General features: G+C 37.7%; 1 protein-coding gene across 6 annotated transcripts in view; it reads right to left on the bottom strand.

Annotated features, from left to right (window-relative positions):
- Positions 1 to 25,600, bottom strand: part of SPIDR (scaffold protein involved in DNA repair) — a 593,302-nt gene that overhangs the window by 540,514 nt on the left and 27,188 nt on the right. For 4 of the 6 annotated variants that reach the window (XM_069099903.1, XM_069099905.1, XM_069099904.1 and 1 more), the window contains exon 5: positions 18,290 to 18,459. The exons of 1 other annotated variant lie outside the window; for it this stretch is intronic. In XM_069099903.1, the coding sequence (XP_068956004.1) occupies positions 18,290 to 18,459 (170 nt within the window). Of the gene's footprint in view, positions 1 to 18,289; positions 18,460 to 25,600 lie in introns of those variants that run through there. One more of the 6 variants, XM_069099909.1, reaches the window with a different exon arrangement.

Raw genomic sequence — 25,600 nt, 5'->3', positions numbered from 1 at the left:
AAGAGAAGAGAAGAGAAGAGAAGAGAAGAGAAGAGAAGAGAAGAGAAATCTGATCAATGCAAAGACCAACCACAACTCCAGAAGGCTAATGATGTGGCAAACTACTCACCTGCAGAGAGCAGCAATGGACTAAATAAAGGTAAAGAATGAAAAACTTTTTTGGGATATAGTCAATGCTTTTGACATTATTTGCTTTGTTTGACCATAACTATTTATTACAAGAATTTTTTTTAAATGGAGGAGGGATTTGGGAAGAAAGAAGGGCTAGCAATAGTACTATGAATAGGAAGAAAAAATCATTGCAGCTTGTAAAAAAAAACACACAGAAAAGAAGGAAATTTGGAAGGAAATGAAGAGAACCATGGAAGCTTTGAAAGTAATATGCTGAATTTATTATATATGTTCTAAAAGCAAAACTATATGCAGGACATACCTAGAGAACTAGGCCTAGAGTCGGGAAGGCCTGGGTTCAAATCCTGCCTCATATACTTACTTGCTACCTGACCTTGAGCAAGTCACTTGTCATCCATCTGTCTCTATTTCCTCATCTGTAAAATGTAAATAATAATAGCACATACCTCCCAGGGTTATTTTAAGGATAAAATAATATTTGAAAAGCACTTTGCAAAATGTAAAGCATTATTTAAATTTTATGACTATTATTACTGTTATAATCATTATCATGTCACTGAACCACAGCTAAAGTTTTAAAATCAACTAGAGGGATGGTAGCACAGCAGTTATGTTGAATTTTAAAGGAAACACCAATATTTTAAAATTTTAAACCTTTTAAATCTTTTTTATAAGTTTACAGCATGAGGGGGGCGGAGTCAAGATGGTGGAGTAGAAGCAGGTCCTCTGCGTGGCTCCAGCTTCCACCTTCCCCAATTCATGTGAAAGAGGACTCTGAACAAACTTTGGAGCTACAGAACCCACAAAATGACACAGAGACACTAACCTCCCACTGAGGACAGCCTGGCAGGCCAGCAGGAATCGGGCAGCCCAGAGCTCTGGGAGCCGAGCCCAGCTCCACTCCGAGGTTTTAGCTCCAGGGCGGGCCTGACCAGTCCCTGGATGGAGGGACTCCAGATCACCAGCAGCTGTGAAGTTCCAGAATTATCAACACATACATGCTAAGGACAAAGTGAGAGGTCGGTGCACTGTGCACGTTGGGACCCAGTAGTTGGGAGTGCGTCAGCTTTTGCCCCTGGGGCAAGGAGCCGAGGACATGCAGCCACCCCCACATGGCAACTTCAGCTCCTGGCCTGCAGAGTGTAGAGGGATAAGGCAACCAGTCTGAGCAGTAATTGCTCTTGCTTTAACCTTCTTGGATCTGGATTGTGGTCTAGGGTGGAGGTCCCGGGGAGTGTGTCCAGCTTGCCGGAGCAAGTGGAGGCTTCAGCAAGGGCACTCAACTAATACCTCCGGCAGCTGAGAAAACCCCAGCGTTTGGTACAAAGCTTCCCTGTCTGGTGGCAGAGTCCTATTGTGGCAAAAAGCCCAAAAGTCAAGTGGCAACATGACCAGGCAAAGGAAACAAAGCAAACAGAAGAATCCAACATTAAACTCCTATTTTGGGGACAAAAAGGATCAAAGCATGGAACAGGAGGAAGACAGTGAAGTCAGAGCTCCTGCACCAAAAGCTTCAAAGGAAAATACAAGCTGGTTACAGGCCATAGAGGACCTTAAGAAGCAGATAAGAGAAGTAGAAGAAAAACTGGGAAGAGAAATGAGAACAATGCAAGAAAATTATGAAATGAGAGTCAACAGCCTGATTGAGGAAAACAACACCTTAAAAAATAGACTAACTCAAATGGTAAAAGAGGCTCAAAAAGCCAATGAGGAGAAGAATGCCTTAAAAAGCCAAATTTGCCAGATGGAAAAAAGAATCTCAAAAGCTCAATGAGGAGAATCATTCCTTCAGATTTAGATTGGAGCAAATGGAAGCTAATGACTTTATGAGAAATCAAGATGCTGATAAACAGTTCCAAACAAATGAAAGAATAGAAGGCAATGTGAAATATCTCATGGGAAAAACCACTGACATGGAAAATAGATCAGGAGAGATAATTTAAAAATTATTGGACTACCTGAAAGCCATGATCAAAGAAAGAACCTAGAAATCATCCTCCAAGAAATCCTCAAGGAAAACTGCCCTGATGTTTTAGAACCAGAGGGCAAAACAGAAGTTGAAAGAATCCACCGATCACCTCCTGAAAAAGATTCCCAAAAAGAAAACTCCTAGAAATATTATAGCCAGGTTCTGGAATTCCCAGATGAAGGAGAGAATATTACAAGCAGCCAGGAAGAAACAAGGGGTGAGAGAGGAATATAATGAGAGGAGATGGGGAGAGACAGAATGGGGTAAACTATCTCATAAAGAAGAGGCAAGGGATAATGGTTACAATGGAGGGGAAGAATAGGAAGGCAAACGAGAATGGGTTAACCTTATTCTCACTGAATTTGGCTTGGGGAGGGAATGACATACACAGTAAATAGGGTATCTCACCCTACAGGAGAGTAGGGGAGAAGGGGATGAGAGTGGGGATGATGGAAGGGAGGGCAGGCTGGAAGGGAGGGAAGTTGGAAGCACCCACTTTTGAAAAGGTATGGAATCAAAGTAGAGAAGAGAAGAAGTGGGAGGTGGGATAGGAGGGAGGGAAATATAGTCAGTCTTTTACAATATATCTACTATGTTAATGTTTTACATTAGCTACACATGTACAACCTATACTGAACTGCTTATCTTCCCAGGAAGGGTAGGTGACAAGGGAAGAAGGGAATGAATCTGGAATTCAAAGTTTTAAAATCAAATGTTTAAAAATATATATATATTATTATTAATACTATTTTACACATAATTGGGAAATAAGATATACAGGCACTAGGGCATAGAGATACATACTGGAAAAGTCAAAGGGGGGTATGGGAGAAGATATGGGAGAGAGCAGATTGGAGGAGGGGATATCCTGTGGGACTGCTATTTTGGGGTGGTGGTGGGTAGGGAAAAAGCAGGGAAAAAATTTGTAAGTCAAAATCTGGCAAAAATGAATGATGTAAATCAGAAGTTAATAAAGCACTTGAAAAATGAAAAAATAAATTAAAAAATAATAAGTTTACAGCATGTATACTTCTGCGGTTACTAAAGTTTAAAGCTGCACTAAGACTTTTAGTGGCGGGGAAACTAGCTGGGTGGTGCAGTGGATAAAGTGCTAAGCTTAGAATCAGGGAGACTCATCTTCATGAGTTCAAGTATGCCTTTGGATGCTTACTAGCTATGTGACCTTGGGCAAGTCACTTAACGCTGTTTGCTTCAGTTCCTCATCTGTAAAATGAACTGGAGAAGGAAATAGTATCTTTACCAAATGGGGTCACAAAAAATTGAACACAACTGAACAACAAGACATTTTTAGACACCCTGTATAACAGATTCAAGGTTTCACATACAATTTCTTTTTCTGTCATATTTTTAAAAATCAATTACTTAAATAGAAATTAAAAATACGTATTCTGTTTGAAGATTTTGGGTGTTCCTGATTTGTACTAAATCTACTTATAAATGAATCCCTATATGATTTTGACTTCTACTAGGCTTGAGGCTATACAAACAAAATTATTCTACTAATATTCTTATACAGTAGTTTCTCTGCTATCTCTTACCCTGAAGCCAAATTCTCTCCAAGGTAGGTCATAGGCAAGGATCACAGGACTTGCCAGAGAAGGTAGGTCTCTGTTTTTACTTCCTCATTGCTCAGTCCTTCCTCACCCAAAAAGTCATACCCTAAGCAATAGTTTTACTTCAAAGGGAATATTGCAAACACAGCTGACCTTTTCATTTTTCCCATCCTTCCCCCAAGCAAACTCACCCTGGACTAGGAACAGAACCTTAGAACCCAGAAAGGCAGAGACCTCTAGCCAGAATCCAATCCTCTAAAGTAACAGCAACATGAATCATTTCTGTCCTCAGCAGATCTCCATCCTGTAGATGGTTCTGGATGGCCTAGGAATATGCATACCTGAAATATAACTTTAAAAACTCTCTATATCACACATGCTGATTGTCAAGAACTCCACACCTCTAGATCACCAAAATGACAACTTTTAAGGCTATTTTAAATTTATCTGGCATGCAGCAGAGCAGGAAATGACAGGACCAAAATACTACCTTTGGCTACATGAGAATTTGGGGGTTTTTTTTCCCCTCTTTCCAGAGAAGCTTGGAAGGAAAGCAATTATTATAAAAAGCCAAAAATTAAACAGAGCAGAGCCGAAGGATTAGGGGGCTGCTCAGACTCTGACGTAAATAGTCTAGAGCAAAGAAGAGGCCCAAAATGAGCAGCATATTCCTGTCTCTGCCCTACATTGCTACTGGATCTTTGGTGGCTTTTTCCAATCCTTTTGGCTCCCTGATGCCATGCAAATGGCCCGCACCTACATTCTGTTCACAGTGTTGGATTAAGCCAACCACTGCCTTTTAGCACAGAATTCAATGAAAAAGGAAGGCTTTTAGTGAAATTCTCAACTTTTCCACTCACTTTACCTGAAACACTTTCTCCACTTCATTCTATGAAGGCATCGTAGCAGTAAGTAATCTGCTTTTGAAACAAATCATCTGATACTACATATTTATTCATATATTCATTCCTTTTTAAAAACCTTAATCGCTGTCATTTCAACACTAAGCAATGATTACATTTTTCCAATGTCAAGTTTGTTGGATTGTAAAAATAGACCTGATAGACACTCCAATTAGAGATGACTCTTCATAATTTCTATCTACCTACATTTAATAAATGTGCTGCTTGATTTTTAAGCACAAAAATGTCCTACCTACAGCATATAAATAGTGTTACATACCACGTGCTACAGATTTGAACCTAAATCCTTAACAACCAAAGAGATATGTTAGCAAGATGGTGGATGGACCAGGGTTAAGGATATAATTTCTGATACTAATTTCACTTGACTATGGTAAGAACAAGATTATCATTATTCATTCATGGGATGAGAGATTTAGAGTTAGGATACACATAGACATACATATATATGCCTATATATACATACATTTACATGTATATATACATATACACACACATATATATCCATATGATATGACACAATCATTTGGCCTTTAGAGGATCACAGATTTAAAGGTAGAAGGGATCTTAAAGGCTACTATGATTCCTAGAGAGAATAAAAAACCATCTGTTGGGGCAGCTAGGTGGCACAGTGGATAGAGCACTGGCCCTGGAGTCAGGAAGACCTGAGTTCAAATCCGGCTTCAGACACTTCACACACACACACACACACACACACACAACCTAGCCATGTGACCTTGGGCAAGTCACAACCCCAATTGCCCTACCATCCCCCCTCCAAAAAGCAAAAAAAACAAAACAAAAAAAAAAAAAAAAACACATCTGTTCCAAGGGCCACAAACTAATCCCAATCTTAAAGAGGTATTTCATAACCAAAAATCACTGATAAAAAAAGTTAAAAAACCCTAAATGTGGGGGAGTGGGAGAAGGAGGGGGAGAAAATTTGAAATTCGAGGGATTGTGAAACTGAATCTTGTAAACTAAAAGTAAATAAATTAATAAAGACAAAAAAGAAATTTAAAAAAAAAGCCTAAATGTGAAAGGCTCAGTAAGGCACACTGACATTCATTATAGGGGGGAAAAAATCCTGTCAAATTGCATATCCAACTGGTACTGAGTCAGGGTGTGTGTTTATACACACATGTATATATATATACACATAATGTGTATACACACAAAGATATATGTTAATATATACATTTATACATACACAGTATATATACACATATATTTATATCAAGCATATATACTATTTATATTTGGGTTGTCATGGCCAAAGAATTCATCACCAAGTGGCTAGCCTGCTGGTGATGAGCCCATTACACCAATTTAGGCTGGCCTCGGGAAACAGAAAGTCTGCAGCCAGGATCAGTCCTCCTTGTACATCAGCACTCCTCTGGCATGGCCTTAACAGAGCCGGGGTCTCCTCCATACTCTAATGAAGCCCAAGAGAAGGGCAATCTAAAATCAATCATTACAAGCTATAGTGTTAAAAAGAGAAATTAATATATTTAACTCTTATAATTTTCATTATAAATCCAACAAGTTACAGTGAGCCAAGAAAAGGACTAAAAAGAAGAAGGCTACACTTCATTATCCATATTCTTTGCTGGTAATATCTTAACATGAAAGGGAAAAAAAATCTTCCTCACTTGCCAGGAACTGCAACAATTTATTCTGTCTTTTAAAGATAAAAAGGCAAGGAAAACACATTACTAATGATAGCTGTCTTCAAGTATCTGAGGGCTGTCATGTGGAAGAGACATTTGACTTGTTCTATTTGCCCCAGAGGGCAAGAGCAGAAGGAACTGATAGAAGTCACAAAGAAAAAATGTAGGCTTGATGTCGGAAAAACTTAACAATTAGCATTACCCATAAGTGGAATGACTGCTGGGAGGTAGTGGGTTCTTTCTCCTCAAGGATCTTTAAGAAGAAGCTGAATGCGCAATTACAAGGTGTAACATGGAAGAGATTCCTTCCTGGATGTGGGTTATTAGACCAGCTGGCTGCCAAGGTCTTTTTTTTTTGCCTTTTGGAGGGCAATTGGAGTTAAGTAACTTGCCCAAGGTCACACAGCTAGGCTTTGTGTGTGTGTGCGTTAAGTGTCTGAGGCTGGATCTGAACTCAGGTCCTCCTGACTCTACTCACTGCGCCACCTAGCCGCCCCACCAAGGTCCTTTCAATTCTGAAAATTCTGTGCTCTTCCAAGTTTAAGAAAATTTAGAACATAAAGTGACTATTACAAGGTGCTGTCTAGAAAAACACTGGTTCTACAGCAGTAAAGCAACATTTTTAGCTACTCATTACTGTTGAGCTCAATTTAAATTTTTGTTCAAAAGACTATGAACATTTTACCTATAGTATAATCCTATAGATGTGAACTTCATTGTGTTTCTGTGAAGATTCCTCTTTTGTTACTGTTGCCTGTTGTTACATACACACACACACACACACACACACACACACACACACATACACACAGTCTCTCTCTCTACCAAAATGCAAATTTGGTATTTTGAAATAAAGAATGTTTAACAAACCTTGTTAGCAAGGTTGCATGGCTTCCTCCAGAGGTGCTCAGAAACATGGGAGGGTGAAAGAAAATAAAGATTACCCAGCCCTGAGGAATGCAGTTCCCGGACGCCAGGAGGATGCAGCAGATAAGGAATTCAAACGTACAGGACGGCATACAGTGCAACTGCTCAGTTACCATATAGCAGGATTTTAGAGAGAAGAAAGTGAGACACGAGCTCGGTAATACATTAAGAGAACAAAGTAGGACAGAGCAACTCAAAGTCAAAATGAGAAAAAAGAACAACTCTAGCAGGCATGAGGCAGTGAGAGAGATAAATGGCCGGGATATGATGAACATACAGGAAGAAGAAAGGCACTCACACCTGGTCACATCCTTCATGTCTCGACTCCTGTAGATCCTCACCCAAATCCACTCTCCACCCCTGCCATCTAACTCCTGATTCCCATCCTCCTAAACCCTCTTACCCCAAAGTTTCAACCAAACACCAACCACCCGGCCCTTCCACTATGCCCTCTTTCCATAGGAAACAAAGCTTCATCCTCAATCTTTTCCTCTCCCACTTCTTCCATATTCTAGCTATCACAAAACCTGGCTCCCCACGATGATACAGCCTTTATGGCCACTGTTTCTAGTACTGACTGTAACTATCCATTTTCCTCTGCTCATTGGTCAAGGTTCAGAAGCTAGGAAAAATGAAAGGTCCTTGAGGACAGGAACTGTTTTTAATTTTGCCTTTGTAATGTAGTCATGCATATTTGAGGAACTTAGTGAAGGCTGAGAGACTGGTATGGATAACAAGAATTACTAGGTAGTGACATATTTTATTTTAACAATATATGAAACATATCAAAGAATATTAAACACCCATTTGGGTAAGGTATTAACCTACCATCAGTATACTCTAGTTGAAATCCTTTGGGAATCTGTACATGGAAAGTAAAATGAAAACACAGCAAGCATTACAGTATGTGCCTTAATTTGAGAGGTTTAAAAAAAAAAAAGATTGTTATTTTCCCTAAAGTACATGAACAGGATAATGTAAATCAGAGTTTCATTAAAGGCATTTTCCTTGTTGAGTTCACATTGCTTAATTAAAAGCTCTTTGTTTATATTTACAAAATCCATTTACCCTCAACCACTCAACAAGCATTTATAAATACCTAATACGTGCCAGGCACTGAGGTAGCACCTAGGGACACAAACACAAAATGGAACAATCTCTACTCTTAAGGAGCTTATATTCTACCAGGGGAAACTAGATAGATAGATAGATTGACAGACAGACAGACAGATATAGATATACATACAGACAAATATACATAAAGAGAATAAATACAAGCATGGCATAGTAGAAAGATAACTAGATCTAATGTTAGTGAGTCTATAATTTGAATATAGACCTGTGGCAGCTGATAAAACATTTAAGCTATCTATGCCTCGGTTTCAGTTAAGTCTCTCATGAGGTAGTGGGGAATGGCTAAATAAATTATAGCATGTGAATATAGAATAACTGTGTCATAAGAAATGACAGGGACAGTTCCAGTGAAACCTGGGGAGCCTTTTATGAATAGATGTTGTGTGAAGTGAGCGACAATAAGAGCACAATTTATACAATTACAAAAATACTGGCTGTATGACCTTAGGCAAGTCATTTAACCTCTCTAAACTCTAGGCAACTCTTTAAAATTATAAACTGCAGACCTGCAGAAGTAATTTTGTCCCCTAGGAATTCCCTATACCAACAAAATCACAGATAAGATATTTGCTAATATCTCTTCCAACTTAAAATTTATGGTTCAATGATTATATTACTTAATTTTTTCCTTTACATTTTCAGGAGATATCAGTATAAACTGGTACAAAACTATACTAATTTTAAAATTTTAATAAATATATATTTTACAAATTAACATGGCAAGAGTCAAATTATTTCACATACCTGGCTGAGACCATGTCAAAATTTTGCTTCATTAGCTTAAAAACAAAAAAATGTGTGCTGACTTTTAAACAGATATAGTGAACCATCAGGGGTCCTTAAAATACTGCTATAAGAAATGTAGTCTGGGAACATACTGGAAGATAAATAATGAATTCGAGTATATAAAAGATTTGTTTATCTATTAAAAAAGTTAGAACAGTTAAAAAAAAAAAAGACTGCCAACAACATTTAAGACCATACAAAAGATGCTAACCACATTTAAAACCATACAAAACACTGACCTCAACCTCCAAGGTCATCTGTCAATTAACTGATCATGAAATGCTCTAAAAACAAAGTATAACTTATGGGGGAAAGTATTATAACTTCTTTTGAATCACTGAAATGAATTACAAGGTTCTTATTTCCCCCCATCTCCAAAAAGGAGAAAAGTGTATTTGACTTTACAAATTGGAAATTAATTTCTACTTCTTTCACTGCTTAGCAAGTAATTAGATATTCAACTGTCCGTTTTTAACATGACAACAATAAAGGAAACTGAAGACATCATGTTATCTCTCTCAACATAGCAATGACTAATATCATACACATTAAACTTTACTTCCATGACTCTACCATCCTTTTCAGAAAGCATTAAAAATTAAGGAAAATGTTTTTTTAAAAGAAGATGAAAGACATGATGAGAGAATTGCCTTTATCTTCAAGGCAGAACTTATCTGTTCTCAATGACAGGATGACAATGGAATCTCTGTGAATATTATATTTTAGCAAGGAGTCAAACCAATTCCATTAGCTACAGAAGCTAATAGTTATCAACCACTCTTATCAAGATTAAAATTTTTAAATGGGGATGATCTCTTAAGCTGTCCTCCCTACAATTAGAAGCTGCTTATGGGCACTGACCTAAAAACCTACCTCTGTGAAGACAAACAACTTTAATAATTAAAACTGGAATGTAGAAGCATTTTACATATCCATTCATTATTCTAGTATGTGAGATCAATTACTATACACATTTCAGTGCAAAATGCACTGATCTTAGAATCAAGAAACCCAGATTCAGATCTGAACATTAACATTTATTTGCTGTGTGACCCTGGAAAGGTTGCTCAACTTCAATTTCCTCATCTGTAAAATAGAGATAAAAACAGATGATGACGATGATGATGATGATGATGACGATGTCTTTGGATGCCAAAACAGTGTGGGGATATGAATTGCTCAAAGATACCATTTTCACAATAAGACTTGTATAGGACAACAATTTATCTAAGTGCGTTCTGACAGACATAGCACAATAAATAAAGATCTGGCCTTGGAGCTGGGAAGACATTGGTTCAAGTCCTATTACTGACACATACTAGTTGAACAACCACAGGCAATTCATTTTTTCTCTCAATACCCCTAGGAGAGAAGAGTTCCAGCTAAGCATCTGTGGGGGATGTTCTCCCCAACAATGAAAAAATAGATCTAACAAAAGCAAAAGCACAAAACCCTAGAGTAAGGCTTGTTTAAAAAGTAAAAAAACCAAAATATTCCACCATGTTATTCATTTATGATGCACAGGCTTCTATCACATAACAGAGTAAAATGTACAGAGTAAAATAATATTAAGTTATATTTATTTATACAGAATATATTATATTATGTATTATATAAATAATATAAATAAATTAAAAATAAGATTAAAATTCATGTGACCATGTTCCTAGAAAAGTTTTACAAATCTGAAATCTAACTGTAACCAATTTAAATCCTTCAAGCCCCTGGAAAGAAGATTCTACTTAGTACTAATAACAATTTGGCATTATCTTGGACTCTCCCTTCTACATCACCTGGAATACATCTTATTAATCTATCCCTTCCTCTTAATTCTCACCACTGTTACCACCTAAATACAAGCCTTGTTTGTGATATCCTCTTAACAGCAGTTCTCCAGCCTCTATTCCCCTTCCCTCCAAAATGTTTCTAGTACAATATTCTAGAGTGGTGTACATTACAGTAGGTACTTAATAAATGTCCATCTGTTAATAAGGTCAATTGAACTGATTTTTTTCTTTTTTTAATTTAAATTAAATTTTTATTTTTAGTTCCACATTCTCTCTTTATTCTATCTCTATTTATATCTCTTTTACTATACCCATTATACATACATAGTCATACAAAACACATTTCCACATTAGCCACGTTTGGAACCGGAGGGAAGAGGGGGAAGGAAGGAGGGAAGGGCAGAAATGCTTCACAATGCACTGAGTTCATCAGCTCTCAATCCAGGACAGCATTTTAGATGAGTCCTTTAAAGCTGGGGTATATCACTGTACTGATCAAAGTTAGCAAATCTTTCTGATGAACTGAAGTAAAAAGGGTTCCCAAATCATTTTCTTACAGAGCTTCATTAGCTCTTTTGTTCAGTTGTGGCTTCAGGACATTGGTGAATTCAGAGTGACAAATCATAATAATAATTAGAATAATAATGGCAGCTAGCATTTATATATGCTTACTATGCTCCAGGCACTATGTTAAGTGCTTTACAAATATTATCTCATTTGATCCCCCTTTTACATTTGAGGAAACTGAGGCAAACAGAGGTTCAATGACTTGCCCATAGCTACACAGCATCAAATCTGAACTGGGGTCTTCCTGACTCCAGGCCCAGAACTCTATCTACTGCAACAGTTATCTACCAATTTTTTTTTTTTTTAACAAATCCCCCTTCCCGATGAGAGGGGGGATGATGGAAGGGAGGGCAGGCTGGGGGAGGGAAGTTGGGAGCACCCACTTTTGAAAAGGGACAGGATCAAAGTAAAGAATAGAACAAGTGGGGGGTGTGATAGGAGGGAGGGAAATATAGTCGGTCTTTCACAATATATCTACTATGGAAATGTTTTGCATAGTTACACATGTACAACCTATACTGAACTGCGTATCTTCCCAGTAAGGGTGGGTGACGAGGGAGGTAGGGAAAGAATCTGGAATTCAAAGGTTTAAAATCAAATGTTTAAAATATATATATATATATGGGGGTGGCTAGGTGGTGCAGTGAATAGAACACTGGCCCTGGAGTCAGGAGGACCTGAGTTCAAATCCAGCCTCAGACACTTAACATGAAAACTAGCCATGTGACCTTGGGCAAGTCACTTAACCCAAACTGCCCTCCAAAAAAGCAAAAAATATGTATATTATTATTATTATTATTTTACATGTAACTGGGAAATAAGATATACAGGCACTGGGGCATAGAGTAGGCCACCATGCCCTACTGGAAAGTCAGAGGAGGAATAGGGGAAGATATAGGAGAGAGCAGATTGGGGGAGGGGATATTCAGTGGGATCGCTGTTTTGGGGTGGTGGGAAGGGGAAAGACAGGGAGAAAATTTGTAACTCAAAATCTTGTGGAAATAAATGATGTAAACTAAAAAGTAAAAATTTTTTAAAATCCCCCTTCCCTCTGGTGTTTATTTCCAGTTTATCCTGAATACAACTTGTTTATAGATAGTTGTCTGCATGCTGTCTCCCCTGCTGGACTGAGCTCCTAGAGAATAAGATCTGCCTTTTATCTTTCTTTGTAGCCCCAACACTCAGCATGATGCCTGGCACACTGTAAATAGGCACTTAATAAAATGTTTACTGATTGACTGACTAGAGGCACTTACAAAGGAACTTATTTCTCTTATTATACCTAAACATTTATGGATATGAATTTGATGCTTGGATAAGAAGGGCAGCATCAGGAGTGGTAAGAAAGATAAAGGAGGAAGAAGGAAGGAAAACTTCATCAGATTGTCATTTTTCATTCCACTGGACTACTTTTTTCTCTCTGAATAACCTCTGGAACAGAGCAAACTAGGAAGGGAAGCAGAAATACAATTACTAAATTAGGATGTCAGAACACAGGTCAAGTGGAATGAAGTCTCAATCCCTAGGAAAGGGAAGAAACCTAAGAACACTACTATAAGAGTTCTTATACTTAAAACTGTCAGAAAGGGAGGGTACGTATTCCTTTGAACATTTTTAAATGCTTCTGTAATTTCAGAACCAAAAAAATTAGTTGAGTCAGGAACCCTATAGAGTGGTCTTAGTTAAATCATCTCTAAAATATTAATAACTTTCAAAAAATGTCTTCACTGAAATTGACTAAGAACTGTTGGCTTTTGAAAAAGGCATTGCATACGGTGACCAAACTACTGAAATAAATCCATAGGAAATAATTCCAATTTCAAATTTATCTTAGTGTTTTCATCATACTCTCTAAAAATTAACTCTATACTCTTATTTTTTAATCTTACTTCAACATATGAATGAAGATTCCAAATTTGGACTTGAAAGATTCTTAAATGTTAGTAATCATTTTTAAATATTCCATTGTAATATTTTCACATCTATGCAGATGACCACACAATATACTTCTCTAACTCTGTCCTCTTCGACATACTACATTCCCACATCTACTACCATGTGCTGAGTGTTTCTGTTTGGATGATACCATCATCCCCTAGCTCCCCAGGCTAGAAAAATAATTTTTTATTTATTCCTTTTCCTCTTCCTATTCACAGGCCATTGACTGATCAAAAGCTCTATATAGGAGACTACACATCAGTCACGTCCAACAATAACACTTCTGGACCATTCAAAATTACTTAAAACTTTAACATTCTATGCTGGCTATCAATAGTACAAATGTCAAGTCTTTTCTGTTGATACTGACTATGATATGAACAATAAGAACAACAACAAAAAAATTAAAAGACATTTAATAGGTATCTGGGCTTGCTGAACTTGGTTTTGATGAGACTAGTTCTGAAGTAGGCTTAGAAAGAGTTTGCCTTATTCTGGTTAGCTTGGGTCAAAGGCAATAACCTTAATGATTTTTCTACAACTGGAGAGATCGTTTTTAGGTAAGTACAACCTTCTGCAAATGTGGCATTTCTACATCAGGATTCCAATAAATCACATTTTCCTTTTTTTAAACAAATCATTTTAAAAGATACTTTCTAATCCTCTCTCTGGGGAACAAAGCCAAATCATGGAGATAAGGACTTTTAGCTATAGCTAAGATTTTATGCAAACACATTCATCAAACGTCAGCAGACAAGGCCAAAATTTTTAAATGATTATCTGATAGTTACTAACCATACTAACTATAATTTGAATAAATTAAATTCAACAAAATATTTATTAGGTGCCTATCTTGCAGAAGATAGGTATGCTAGGTGCTGGAAATAGAAGAAATAAGACACAAAGTCTACTCTTAAAGAATTTACAATTTAATAACAATAATAGCTATAATTTATACAACACAAAGATTTACAAAGGAAATAAAAGGAAGGAAGAAGACAGATACACAAAAATCTATGACATGAAGTACATTTAAATAACTACAAAGGCCCTTATGACCAAGCCCTGAATCCTTCCATCTAGAACTACTCCATGGTCAAGGTAGAGCCATGCACAGCTAGTAAGGTAGAATTCAGGCAACAAACGGGTGCTAGCTCCAGAGACAGAAGAACTAGATTCAAGTGTCCCCTCTGCCACATCTTCTATACATGGCTCAGGCAAATCACTTCACATATCAGGTTTCACAGACCCCAGAAAAGTCACTTATTAAAAAGAAAGGGTGGGGGGCAGCTAGGTGCCCTGGAGTCAGGAGGACATGGGTTCAAGTCCAGCCTCAGACACTTAACACACACACACACACACACACACAAACTAGCCATGTGACCTTGGGCAAGTCGCTTAACCCCAACTGCCCTCCAAAAAGAAAAAAAAAAAGAAAAGAAAAGAAAGGGTGGGAAGAGATAACCTCTCACTTCCCTTTTAGCTCTAAGATCTCATGCCCAATTTCAGGTCATAAGTAATAAATGTCAGGAGATAGGGAACACCTGGCCTTTAAACTCCATGACATCCTCATACTTCACAAACACACGTAGCAAGAAATTACCAAAGGCAGATGACATTTTTTTTTATCAACATGACTATTCTGCATTGGCATTATCTCTGAGAGTCCTGATGAGAATAATACTCTTTCTCCAAATGCAAATTTCATCAGAAGAAAGCTAGTCATAAAGAAGACACTATCAAGAAATGAGATCATAACACTTCTAGTCAAATAAGACATAAATAAAGGTCCATGTATTTTCTACAGTCCTGTTTGCCTGGGAAATAGGCAGTCCAACCAAGTTCATTGGCCACTGTCTAAATAAAAATCTGTTACACACTGAATTCCTCTCCCAACGGCCAAGGTTTCCAAGAAGATAGTCTAAGCTCCTAATTTTGTCCTTTACTGGACAATACAGATCAGTTCCTCTAGACCAGGGGTGGGGGATCTGAGGTCTCAAGGCCACATGTGGCCCTCTAGGTCCTCAAATGCAGCTCTAATGGATTCAAGTCAAAGGGTTGCACTTGAGGACCTAGAAAGTCACATGTGGCCTTGAAGCCACAGGTTCCCCACCTCTACATCTAGACCATATTATAGCCACGAGCCTTAGGTGGTCTATGGAAACAAAATAACCCCCAATAAGAGTGTACTCCTATTCTGTACTTCTGCCTAACTATTTTGACCAGTTTCTTCAGATCTATGCTTATCTTCCAATGCCTACAAATTTTTATGCCAGTAGAACAAGTACTTTTTGCATGAGAAATCATTTTCCTACAGTCACTTTCTGATCCATTGTAGTCCATTGGCTTTTTGTACCAAGGTTTCCCCATTCTTAGAAAAATACTCTTACTCAGATCTTTTTATAACACAAAATGCAGTGACCAAAATGTCTTAGAAAACTACTCTATAACCAAGATTAGACAGGACTAGAACCTTTAGAAAACTTGGTACTCCACTAGGAAATCTCTGGGCCCATTACAGTTCTTTAAGCAAAAGAAAGCCAAGATATTCACCTAAGTAAATATAAAGGCACATCTCCAAAAGTCATTTAGTTCTATATTCCTTAAGCATAATTATTTTTGAACCAGAAACCCAAGAACACTATAAAATATTTACATATGATGATTTATAGGAACGATTTCTTTTTCTGAAAAGAAAAAAATGTTGCCAAAAGACAAGAGAAATGTTTACAAAGTAAAGGCTTTTTTTATTTATGAGTCTCCCAAAGCTGAGATAAAAAGTATTTGATTATGAAAAAGGAAGGGGAAAAAAGAGAAACTGGGAATGGGGAGAGAAGGGGGTGGAAGGGGTAGCAAGGAATGGTAAGAAGGAGAAAAATAAATTAATCAATGATTGCCACAATTACAACTATTATTCAGTACTACAAACTTGAAACTTAGAGTTCATCCAATTAAGAAGGGATTTGTGAGAAAGATAAGAAAACAATTTTTGGCAAGAAGCCCAAGAATGAAGTTGCTTTCCTGAGTAATTTTTATAAATAGAATGCTATCTAAAAACTTGATGAGATCATAAATAGGAATATAAATTTTAAATAAGTATACATACAATTTAGTATAAAATGGGAAGAGGATTTTCTAAACTTTAGTCCAGACCTTTTGTGCTTTTGTAAAAAGCTCAGCCCACACATAACCTAAAAAAAGCATTGTCTGAACAACAAATAACTGTTTAGAATGTTATGATTCCTTATTAAAACTGAAAAAAAAACCACCTGACTTCATCAGATTGAATTTATTATTTTCAAAAGTTTTCCAAGTCCTACATTAATGGGTTCAGACATCCTTTAGTTCATCTATCTCCTAGGTCAATAACTCAGAAGGAAGGCCATTTATATGCATCCCTAAGTTTTTCCAAATCTTGCTAAGAGAGCTTTCTCATGCCCCACTGTCCTTTAGTTTCAGAACTGTTCTTCTGACCCACCAGGGCAAAAGAAGATAACATTTGTTCTATATCCAGAATCTGCAATTCAAAGTCACAAATCTTCTAACAAAGTTATATTAGCTTTCTCTACATGACCTACTTTAATCTTATGAACCAGCCTCAACCGCTCACCTTACCCAGGGCCTGAAAATGCTGAGGCTGCTTGCTATTTACTATGACTATTAACCTGTATGATATTTCCACATTTGTCACTACATAACGAACTTGGGAATTACATAACAAGTCTCATTTAAATCCAATCTCCTTCATACTTCCTTAAGAATATACACAGCTAAAAGTAAACCATCTGCTATGTCTCTGCTGCTCCCTACAGGGAAGAAGTTAGGGAGGCACTGCTAACATGAATTACAGGAAAATGACTTTAATGCTAGGGTGCCGTCTACTGGAGAAAATGGAAATTAATGAATTGGATTTATTAAAGGTCCTGAAAGACAGTACTGCAGAAACCAGAGGATTTAGATCTAGAAGGGTCCTGAGAAGACAACTCCCTCATTTTGGATGAGGCCCAGATGATTTAGCTGAATTGCCCAGGGCCCCAGAACCAGGATGAGGACATAGGTCTTCTGACCACAAATCCACTGCTTTTTCCACTACAGCACATCACTCATGGGACAATCCTCCCACCCCCATCCCCACCCCCCAAAAAAGTGTCACTACAACTTCTGATTCACATTATATATGAATGTCCTTCAAGAAGTTCAGGTGTCTATCAACTGGGAAATAAGATATACAGGCAGAGGGGTATAGAAATCCATCTTGGCCTACAAGAAAATAAGGGGAAAGGGAGGAAGGGGAGGGGGATCAGAGCACATAGAAGAGAGGGGGGGTAAGGGAGAAAAGAAGAGAAAATTTAGAACTCAAAATCTTGTGGAAATGAATGTTGAAAACTAAAATAAATAATTTTTTTAAAAACTGAAAAAAAAAAAAAGCAGCATACCTGTATTAGTGTCTGAATAATAAAAGGGTTTATTTCTACTAGCATCTATGAACAAATCTGGGTTTTACCCCAAATTTCTGGTTAATTTGCAACGTGAAGGGGGAATGTAGAACACTTAAACTGCACTTCACCTTGTAGGTCAATAAACTGACTTAATACAGTTGGATCAACTAAGAATTTAAGTTCTAAACATTCTACAAAGGTCCTAGCTTCCCAGGAATATAGTTAGATTGAATATAGTAAGGCCTTTTATTGTTTCCCTGGTTTCTCTAGATTTAAATCATGTAAAATTAGAGGAACAAAAGAACTTAAATCCTAATTCCAAGTGGGGAGCAGGGGGAGGGAATTTATTTGTCAACAAACACACAGGACAGAAAAGAAGTATAGAGATTTATTTTTTTAAGAAATAACTTCTATTACAATATTGGAATGAAAAATATACTTACCTGAGAAAAGTCATGCTCTCTCTCCTCACTAGTCTGAGGACTGCTACTTGCACAGGAAATACAGTCTGATATTTCCACAGCACTCTCATTTTCTCCAAATTCAGGACATTCATTACCAATATCTTCTTTACTATCACTATCATTCTCCCAGTCAATGAATTGAGGCTCGCCTGACAACACAAATTACATTAAATTACAATGAACTTTAACTTCAACCCTATAAATATCTACAGAGATTTTATTCAACACTGAGGAATGAGCTAAAATAGTAATTTCCTATAGAGATAGAGCTGGCCTAGAATCAAGGGGACCTAGGTTCAAGCACTGTTTCTACCCGAGACTGGCCGGGTGACCTTGGATAAATCACTTCAGCTCTCAGTGACCCAGACAATTCATATGATCTAAGATGGAGGAAAGCTGCTGACACATATCAACAGAAGGGATTTCCTGACAGTTCCTTACCCCAAAGAAATTACTGACAAAGTAAGTGAAGTCTAACTGGGCATGATCTTTACAAAACTTCCTTAAATTAAAACTAGATATTTTAATCCTTCAAGTAACACATAAGTCGCTTACAAATGACAAAAAGTATTCAGAAGCCAACACTTTAAGAACACTCAGGATACTTGCCTCGGAACAAGAACAAGAGGGCTAGATGCTCCAGGTGAAATGAGGGCAATAGTTGTGTGTCAGGGGTCACCACACATACCCTGAGTCACCCCACGTGGCACAGCCAAGACTCAGAAGTAGCAGGGAAAGAGAACTGAACCTGGAGTCATAAGACTGGATTCTGAATCTCTGCTCTGCCATTTCTTTCCTGAGTAATCTGGGGCAAGTCACTTAATCTCTATAGGCTTCAGGTTGTTCATCTCTTAAATGAAGGGGCTGGAATAGATTATTTTTGTGATTATGATCCCAAATCTTCCTAAGTTCTTTCTGAGACAGGAAAACTTCCACTGTCATTTTCTTTCCATAGAATATCCTAAAGGAATTCAGAAAACCTAAAAAAATATATAATCTATTGAACAGTGGATCAAGGGATTTTTGAGAACAGGAATTCCCAAAAGGAAAGACACAAATTATCAATAACTACATGGAAAAACACTCAAACAGAGACATATAAATTTAACTTATACCCTCAAAAAGGTCAATTTTAAAACTGTAAATTAAAATGCTGGTGCTATTACAGAAAAACAAGCATGACATTATACTAGCCGTGAAAATGTAAAATGATACAATTTATTTTGAAACAGTAAGATCTGGCAACTGATTAGAAATGTAAAGTGAGGGAAAATGAAGAGATTCAGTATAATACCAAAGTTGCACACCTAGATCTGGGGTTTGGTAAGGGGTGAGTGGCAGAAGGCCAAGGGAGTAAGGTGTTTGAAAGCTGATGATAGTATAGAGTTAAGAAGGTTAATTATATGGTTGATACTTGGAAGAGAGGAAAGTAAAGCTGGAACTGGAACAATGACCTAAGAAACTACAGAGGGGTAGAACCACTGGAAGTCATGATGAGGGTGAAGAATAGGTTTAAGAAGGATGAGGCATAATGATGGATGAAATGATAGGAGAATACGATCACAAAGAAGATCAAAGTTTTTGACTAAGGAATTGGAAAAGTCATGACTAATGGTAGGATCCATGGTGTGACCATCCTGTGTATGGCTGAGGTTGAGTGAATGAATAAGTCATGGATTTAAGGAGACTGAAGAAATGGGAAATAAAGGAATTTGAGGGAGTATTAGCATAGTTGTTGAAATCTCCTAGTGTAAGGCAGGAATTGGGGAGGAGAAGAGAATAGTGATCGAAGGATTAAACTCCCCAAGAAAAGAGTGGAAAATTACCCGGGGGTCCGGTAGAATAACAACCACTTGAACAGTGTGGATAATTGTTATGATATATTAACTTCAAAGAAAGATATCTTCCACATGGAGAGGAAGTATAGCATAGTAGATAAAGATTCAGCCTTAAAAGTCAGGAGGATCATAGTTAAAGTCCTGCCTCACATAAGTCTGACCACGGGCAAGTCACATAATTTCTCAGTTCTCCCAGCAACTCTCTAAGCCAATAGCCATTGGTGAGAGGAAGTTCCCATACAAACAGTTCCTCATGCTGATGAAATAACAGGTCTGTACCTCACTGCACCTAATCCACCCCCCCCCCAAAAAAAAAGCCAGTCTCATATGAATAAATTTTCCAGAAAAATAAAATCTACTCTTTTAAGCAGAAAAATGTTTACTTTAGCCATTTTTTAAAATTGAATCCACATGCTTTCTTAAGGATAAGAAAATATACTGAACACAATTTAACCTTTTCCTGATGACTCAGGGTCAATATCACAGCCCTCAATCATTAGTGTTTATAGTAATATAGTAGTTTTTCCTGAATTTTCTGTTGCTATCATCTCCTACTTCTTTAATCAGTGCCTCTATACTCTTTCAGCACTCCTCCATTCTGATTGGCTGCCTCAAAAGTACTAATGTTTAAGAAACCAGAAAACCAAGGTCGCTAACACTGTGCATAAATGAAAAGATAATAAAAGTCTGAATGATGACCTTAGGGACTTTGCTACAGAGTCAGGCATACTACCCAAAGCACATAATTATTTCAGCACTCTCTTTTGCTTACTTTCTAGTTCTTGGCTGTGTCCCAAGAAGGCTGAGGTTGCAGGTTACCAAGTATCTACCTCCTAGGCAAATGAGAAATTGCCCAATGTTTCTGATAGTTTTGTTGTCATTTACAGTTGTCTGCATTTACATAGTTGTGACATTTGTGTGTATCTTTCTTTTGGTTCTGTCTTGTTCACTGTATTATTTCACATAAATCTCATATTTCAATGACTTTTTCATATTCATTGTGACTTACAGCATTATTTTCCTCTAGTCATCATTCTTATTCGAGCTACATGTATTTTATCTGTATAAAAACTTTTTTATTTTTACATAGTCTACTTTGCCTTTTATAATATTCTTTCTATCATAGCTGATTTCAAATTCATCCCTTATCCACAAGTGTGAGAGATAATTGGCGGAACAGGAAAAAGAAAAGCAATATAGCTTAGTTAATATGGTTCTGTAGTTAGAAATAAGAAGTGCTGACTTCAAATCCTGCCTCTGTCACTTTTAAGACAAAGTTACAGACAAGGTGAAAGTTGATCTGGTAGAGTCTGACAAAATCATATGTCCTTAATATAATGACATACAAAGATAAAGGAACACTCCAGACAAAATCATCTAGGACGACTTGAGGAAGGCAAAGAAGACTTTCAGGTCACATGAAAAAAGGTCCCAGCATCTTAAGGTCCATGACATACAGGAAAGAGAAAGCTACATGGTATAATATAAGGAAGAATTGAATCTGGAGTCAGGAGGAATGGATTCAAGTCCCAGTCAACATTTAGCTATGTTTATCTTGGGCAAATCACTTCCATGAGTCACAATTCCTCACCTGTATAACGTAGATAGCAATTTTTGGACTATGTAACTCACAAGGTTGTTGTAAGGAAAACGCAATATAAGCCTAAAAGCACCGTAGAATTGTGAGCCGTTATTCATGTGTTAAAGTCAAGTACAGGCTAGCAAACACCTAGATGTGCGAGCAACCGATTTCAGAGTTCAGAGAATGGACATATTAGATCATGGTCTAAAACTCAACAGGAGAAATTAATGATTATAACTAGCATTTATATAGCACTTTAAAGTTTGCAAAGCACTTAAATACTATCTCATTGTATCTTTACAACAATCCAAGAAGGTAGGTACTATTATTATCCCCCATTTCAAAGATGAAGAAACGAAGGCTGAGAGGGATTAAGTAGGCCATATGTGTAAGTAAGTGTCTTACTTACATAAGTAGGTAAGTGTCTGAGGCTGCATGCAGGCCTTTCCGGATTCAAGTCCAGCATTACCCAGCTGTGTCTTAAGATAGTTTAAGCTGAGTACAGTATCCTCAAAAACAGAATTATGGCATAAACACTAATGCTTCTGACAAGGAAGAAAAATAAACTACCTGAAGAGGACAATATGGATGTAACAAAAAACCCAGCAACTAACTCAAGATTTTTAAAAAAGAATTTAGCAAAGCCAGGTGACTGAGGATGAATACAAATGTGTGACAAGCTCCTACAAGAATACTTTCAAAAACACTAAATCCAAGAACAAACTAGCATAAATGCTCAGGACCACAAAAAGACTTTTAAAGCTACGTTATAGTTAAGAGGAAAAAGACATTAGATTAGATTAGAAAATTATAATGGAAGATCCAAAAAGGTATAACTCCCATTTTATTTTTATTTCCTATTCCAAGTTGGATGGATCTACAAAGTGGGAATGACAGAACAAAAATAATTAACAATGAAGTGAAATGCAAAATAAAAGGAACTGGTAAAGAGTATCTACTTGTCTTCAATGACTTGTAGTCACCTGGGTCCCTCACAAGGGTATATAAATAAATCTGCAGATATTATTGCGGGGCCACTGTTAGTAAACTTAGAAAACCTGTGATTTACAGAACTGGTTCAGGCTGAACTTGGGTAAATATTGTCCCGATTTTCAAAAAGCAAAAGAAAGTGGATTCTTCAAACTATGAGCTGATGATCTTGGCTTATATTCCTAGAAAAATTCTAATAATATATAACAACAACAACAGCTAGAATTTATATGGTACATTAAGTTTTGGAAGTACCTTACAAGTACTATATGATTTGATAATCCTCACAACAACCCTGAGAGGTAGGTCCTATTATAATACCCAGAGATGAGGACGTTGAGGCAGAGTTTAAGTGACTTGCCCAAGATCACAGAGCGAAGAAGTGTCTGGGGTTGGATTTGAACCCAGGTCTTAAGAACCCCAAGTCTAGCACTCTATTTACTCTGCCATCTATAGCTGTTATCTAGCATACATTATTAAAAAGATAATGCGTCAGGTGGCTAGGTGGGCACAGTGAATAGAGCACCGGCCCTGGAGTCAGGAGGACCTGAGTGCAAATCTGGCCTCAGACACTTAACACAAAAACTAGCCTTGTGACCTTGGGCAAGTCACTTAACCCCAATTGCCTTCCAAAAAAGAAAAGCAAAAAAAAAAAAAAAAGAAAGAAAGAAAAAGATAATGTGTGAGCACCACATATTAGTAAGGCAACTAACTGACTGTAAAGGCAGGGGGATTGAAGCAATGCCTTCCAAAACTGTAGTGCTCACACACCATCTACCCTTTTAATAATACATGCTAGAATTTTGCCAGTAAGCCAATGGACCACAATGGCAAGGACTGATTGAAGGAATTGGGGATATTTAGTCTAAAGAAAAAACTTGAGGACTGGGAAAGAGAATATCTGATGGCTATGTGTAACATTTTCAAGAACTGTCATGTTAAAAAGAAATTAAGAAAAGGATTAGAATTCTTCTGTTTAGTCCCCAGGACAAGGAACTAGAAGGTACAGGTAGAAAATACAGATATTACTTTTCTCTTTGATAACAAGAAAAATTTACTAACAATTGGAACTATATAAAAGTATAACTGGTTGCCTCATGAGGCAATGATATCCCCATCACTGAGGGTCATGAAGTAGAAGATAGATGTCTACTTTAGGGAATTGCTATAAAGAAGGCATGGGTTGGAGCAGTGGCATAATTATAACAATAAGAACTTATATGCTCTGTCCCTGGCTTAAAGAAAGGTATAATGAAATTCTTATAAAATTTTTAAAATAATATAAAGTTGGAAAGGATCACTAAAACACAGTGGAAAACAAAGGATCTAAAAGTGAAAGGCTAAAAAATGGAGCTGAATTTAGTAAGATGAAATTTAATAGAGAAACATGTAAAATTTTACACTTAGATTTAAAATTTCAATTTCACAAATAAAATATAAGGAGGGAGTAGCAAGATGGCATTTTTCTTGAAAAATAACTAGAGAGGAGCAGAGTCAAGATGAGGGAGTAGAAACAGGACTTCCATGGGGCTCCAGCTTCCACCTCCCCCAATTCATGTAAAAGGGGACTCTGAACAAACTTTGGAGCTACAGAACCCACAAAATGACACAGAGAAGCTAATCTCCTGCTGAGGACAGCCCAGCAGGCCAGCAGGAATCGGCCAGTGCTGCTCTTTGGGAGCCAAACCCAGCCCCACACGAGCCAGAAGTTTTAGCCCCAGGTTGCCTGACCAACCACCAGCTGGAGGAACTTCAGATCACCAGCAGCTGTGGCGGTTTCCAGAATTATCAACACATAACTGCGAAGGACAAAGTGAGAGGTCTGTGCAGTGTGGACTTTGGGATCCAGTGGCTGGGAGTGTGGTTGGCCTCTGCCCCCAGGGCGAGAAGCAGCTGCAGCGCCTCGGCAGTGCAGCCACCCCCACATGGCAGCTTCAGCTCCTGGCCTGCAGAGTGTAGGGGGACCAAGAGACCAGTCTGAGGGGTAATCATTCTTGCTTTAACCTGCTTGGATCTGGATTGCGGTCTAGGGTGGAGGTCCTGGGGTGTTCGACCAGCTTGCCAGAGCATGTGGAGGCTTCAGAGAGGGCACCCAACTAATGCCTTCAGCAGCTGAGAAAACCCCAGAATTTGGGTCAAAGCTGCCCTGTCAGTAGGCAGAGTCCTACTGTGGCAAAAAGCCCAGGGGTCAAGTGACTGAGTGGCAACATAACCAGGTAAAGGAAGCAAAATAAACAGAGCAATCCAACATTAGCCATGATCAAAGAAAAAACCTAGAAATCATCCTCCAAGAAATTCTCAAGGAAAACTGCCCTGATGTTTTAGAACCAGAGGGCAAAACAGAAGTTGAAAGAATCCACCGATCACCTCCTGAAAAAGATCCCAAAAAGAAAAATCCTAGGAATATTATACCCAGATTCCAAAATTCCCAGATCAAGGAGAGAATTTTACAAGCAGCCAGGAAGAAACAATCTGAATATTGTGGAAACACAATCAGGATAACACGGGATCTGGCAGCTTCTACATTGAGGGATTGAAGGGCTTAGAATATGATACTCCAGGGGTCAAAGGAGCTGGGATTAAAACCAAGAATCACCTAACCAGCAAAACTGAGTATCATGTTTCAGGGGAAAATACGGTCATTCAGTGGAATAGAGGACTTTCAAGTATTCTTGATGAAAAAACCAGTTGAATAGAAAATCTGACATTCAGATACAAGAAGCAAGAGAAGCATGAGAAGGTAAACAGGGAAAAGAAATCATAAGGAACTTATCAAAGTTGAACTATTTACATTCCTACATGGAAAAACGATAATCGTAACTGATGAAACTTTACTCAGTATGAAAACAGTTGAAGGTAATAGAAATGTGTATATATACA

Source organism: Petaurus breviceps, unplaced genomic scaffold (genome assembly GCF_028583685.1).
Source record: "Petaurus breviceps papuanus isolate PSGF00001 unplaced genomic scaffold, PetGlider_PUasm1.0 38, whole genome shotgun sequence".
NCBI lineage: Eukaryota > Metazoa > Chordata > Mammalia > Diprotodontia > Petauridae > Petaurus > Petaurus breviceps.
This window is presented reverse-complemented; position numbering and strand designations above follow the sequence as displayed.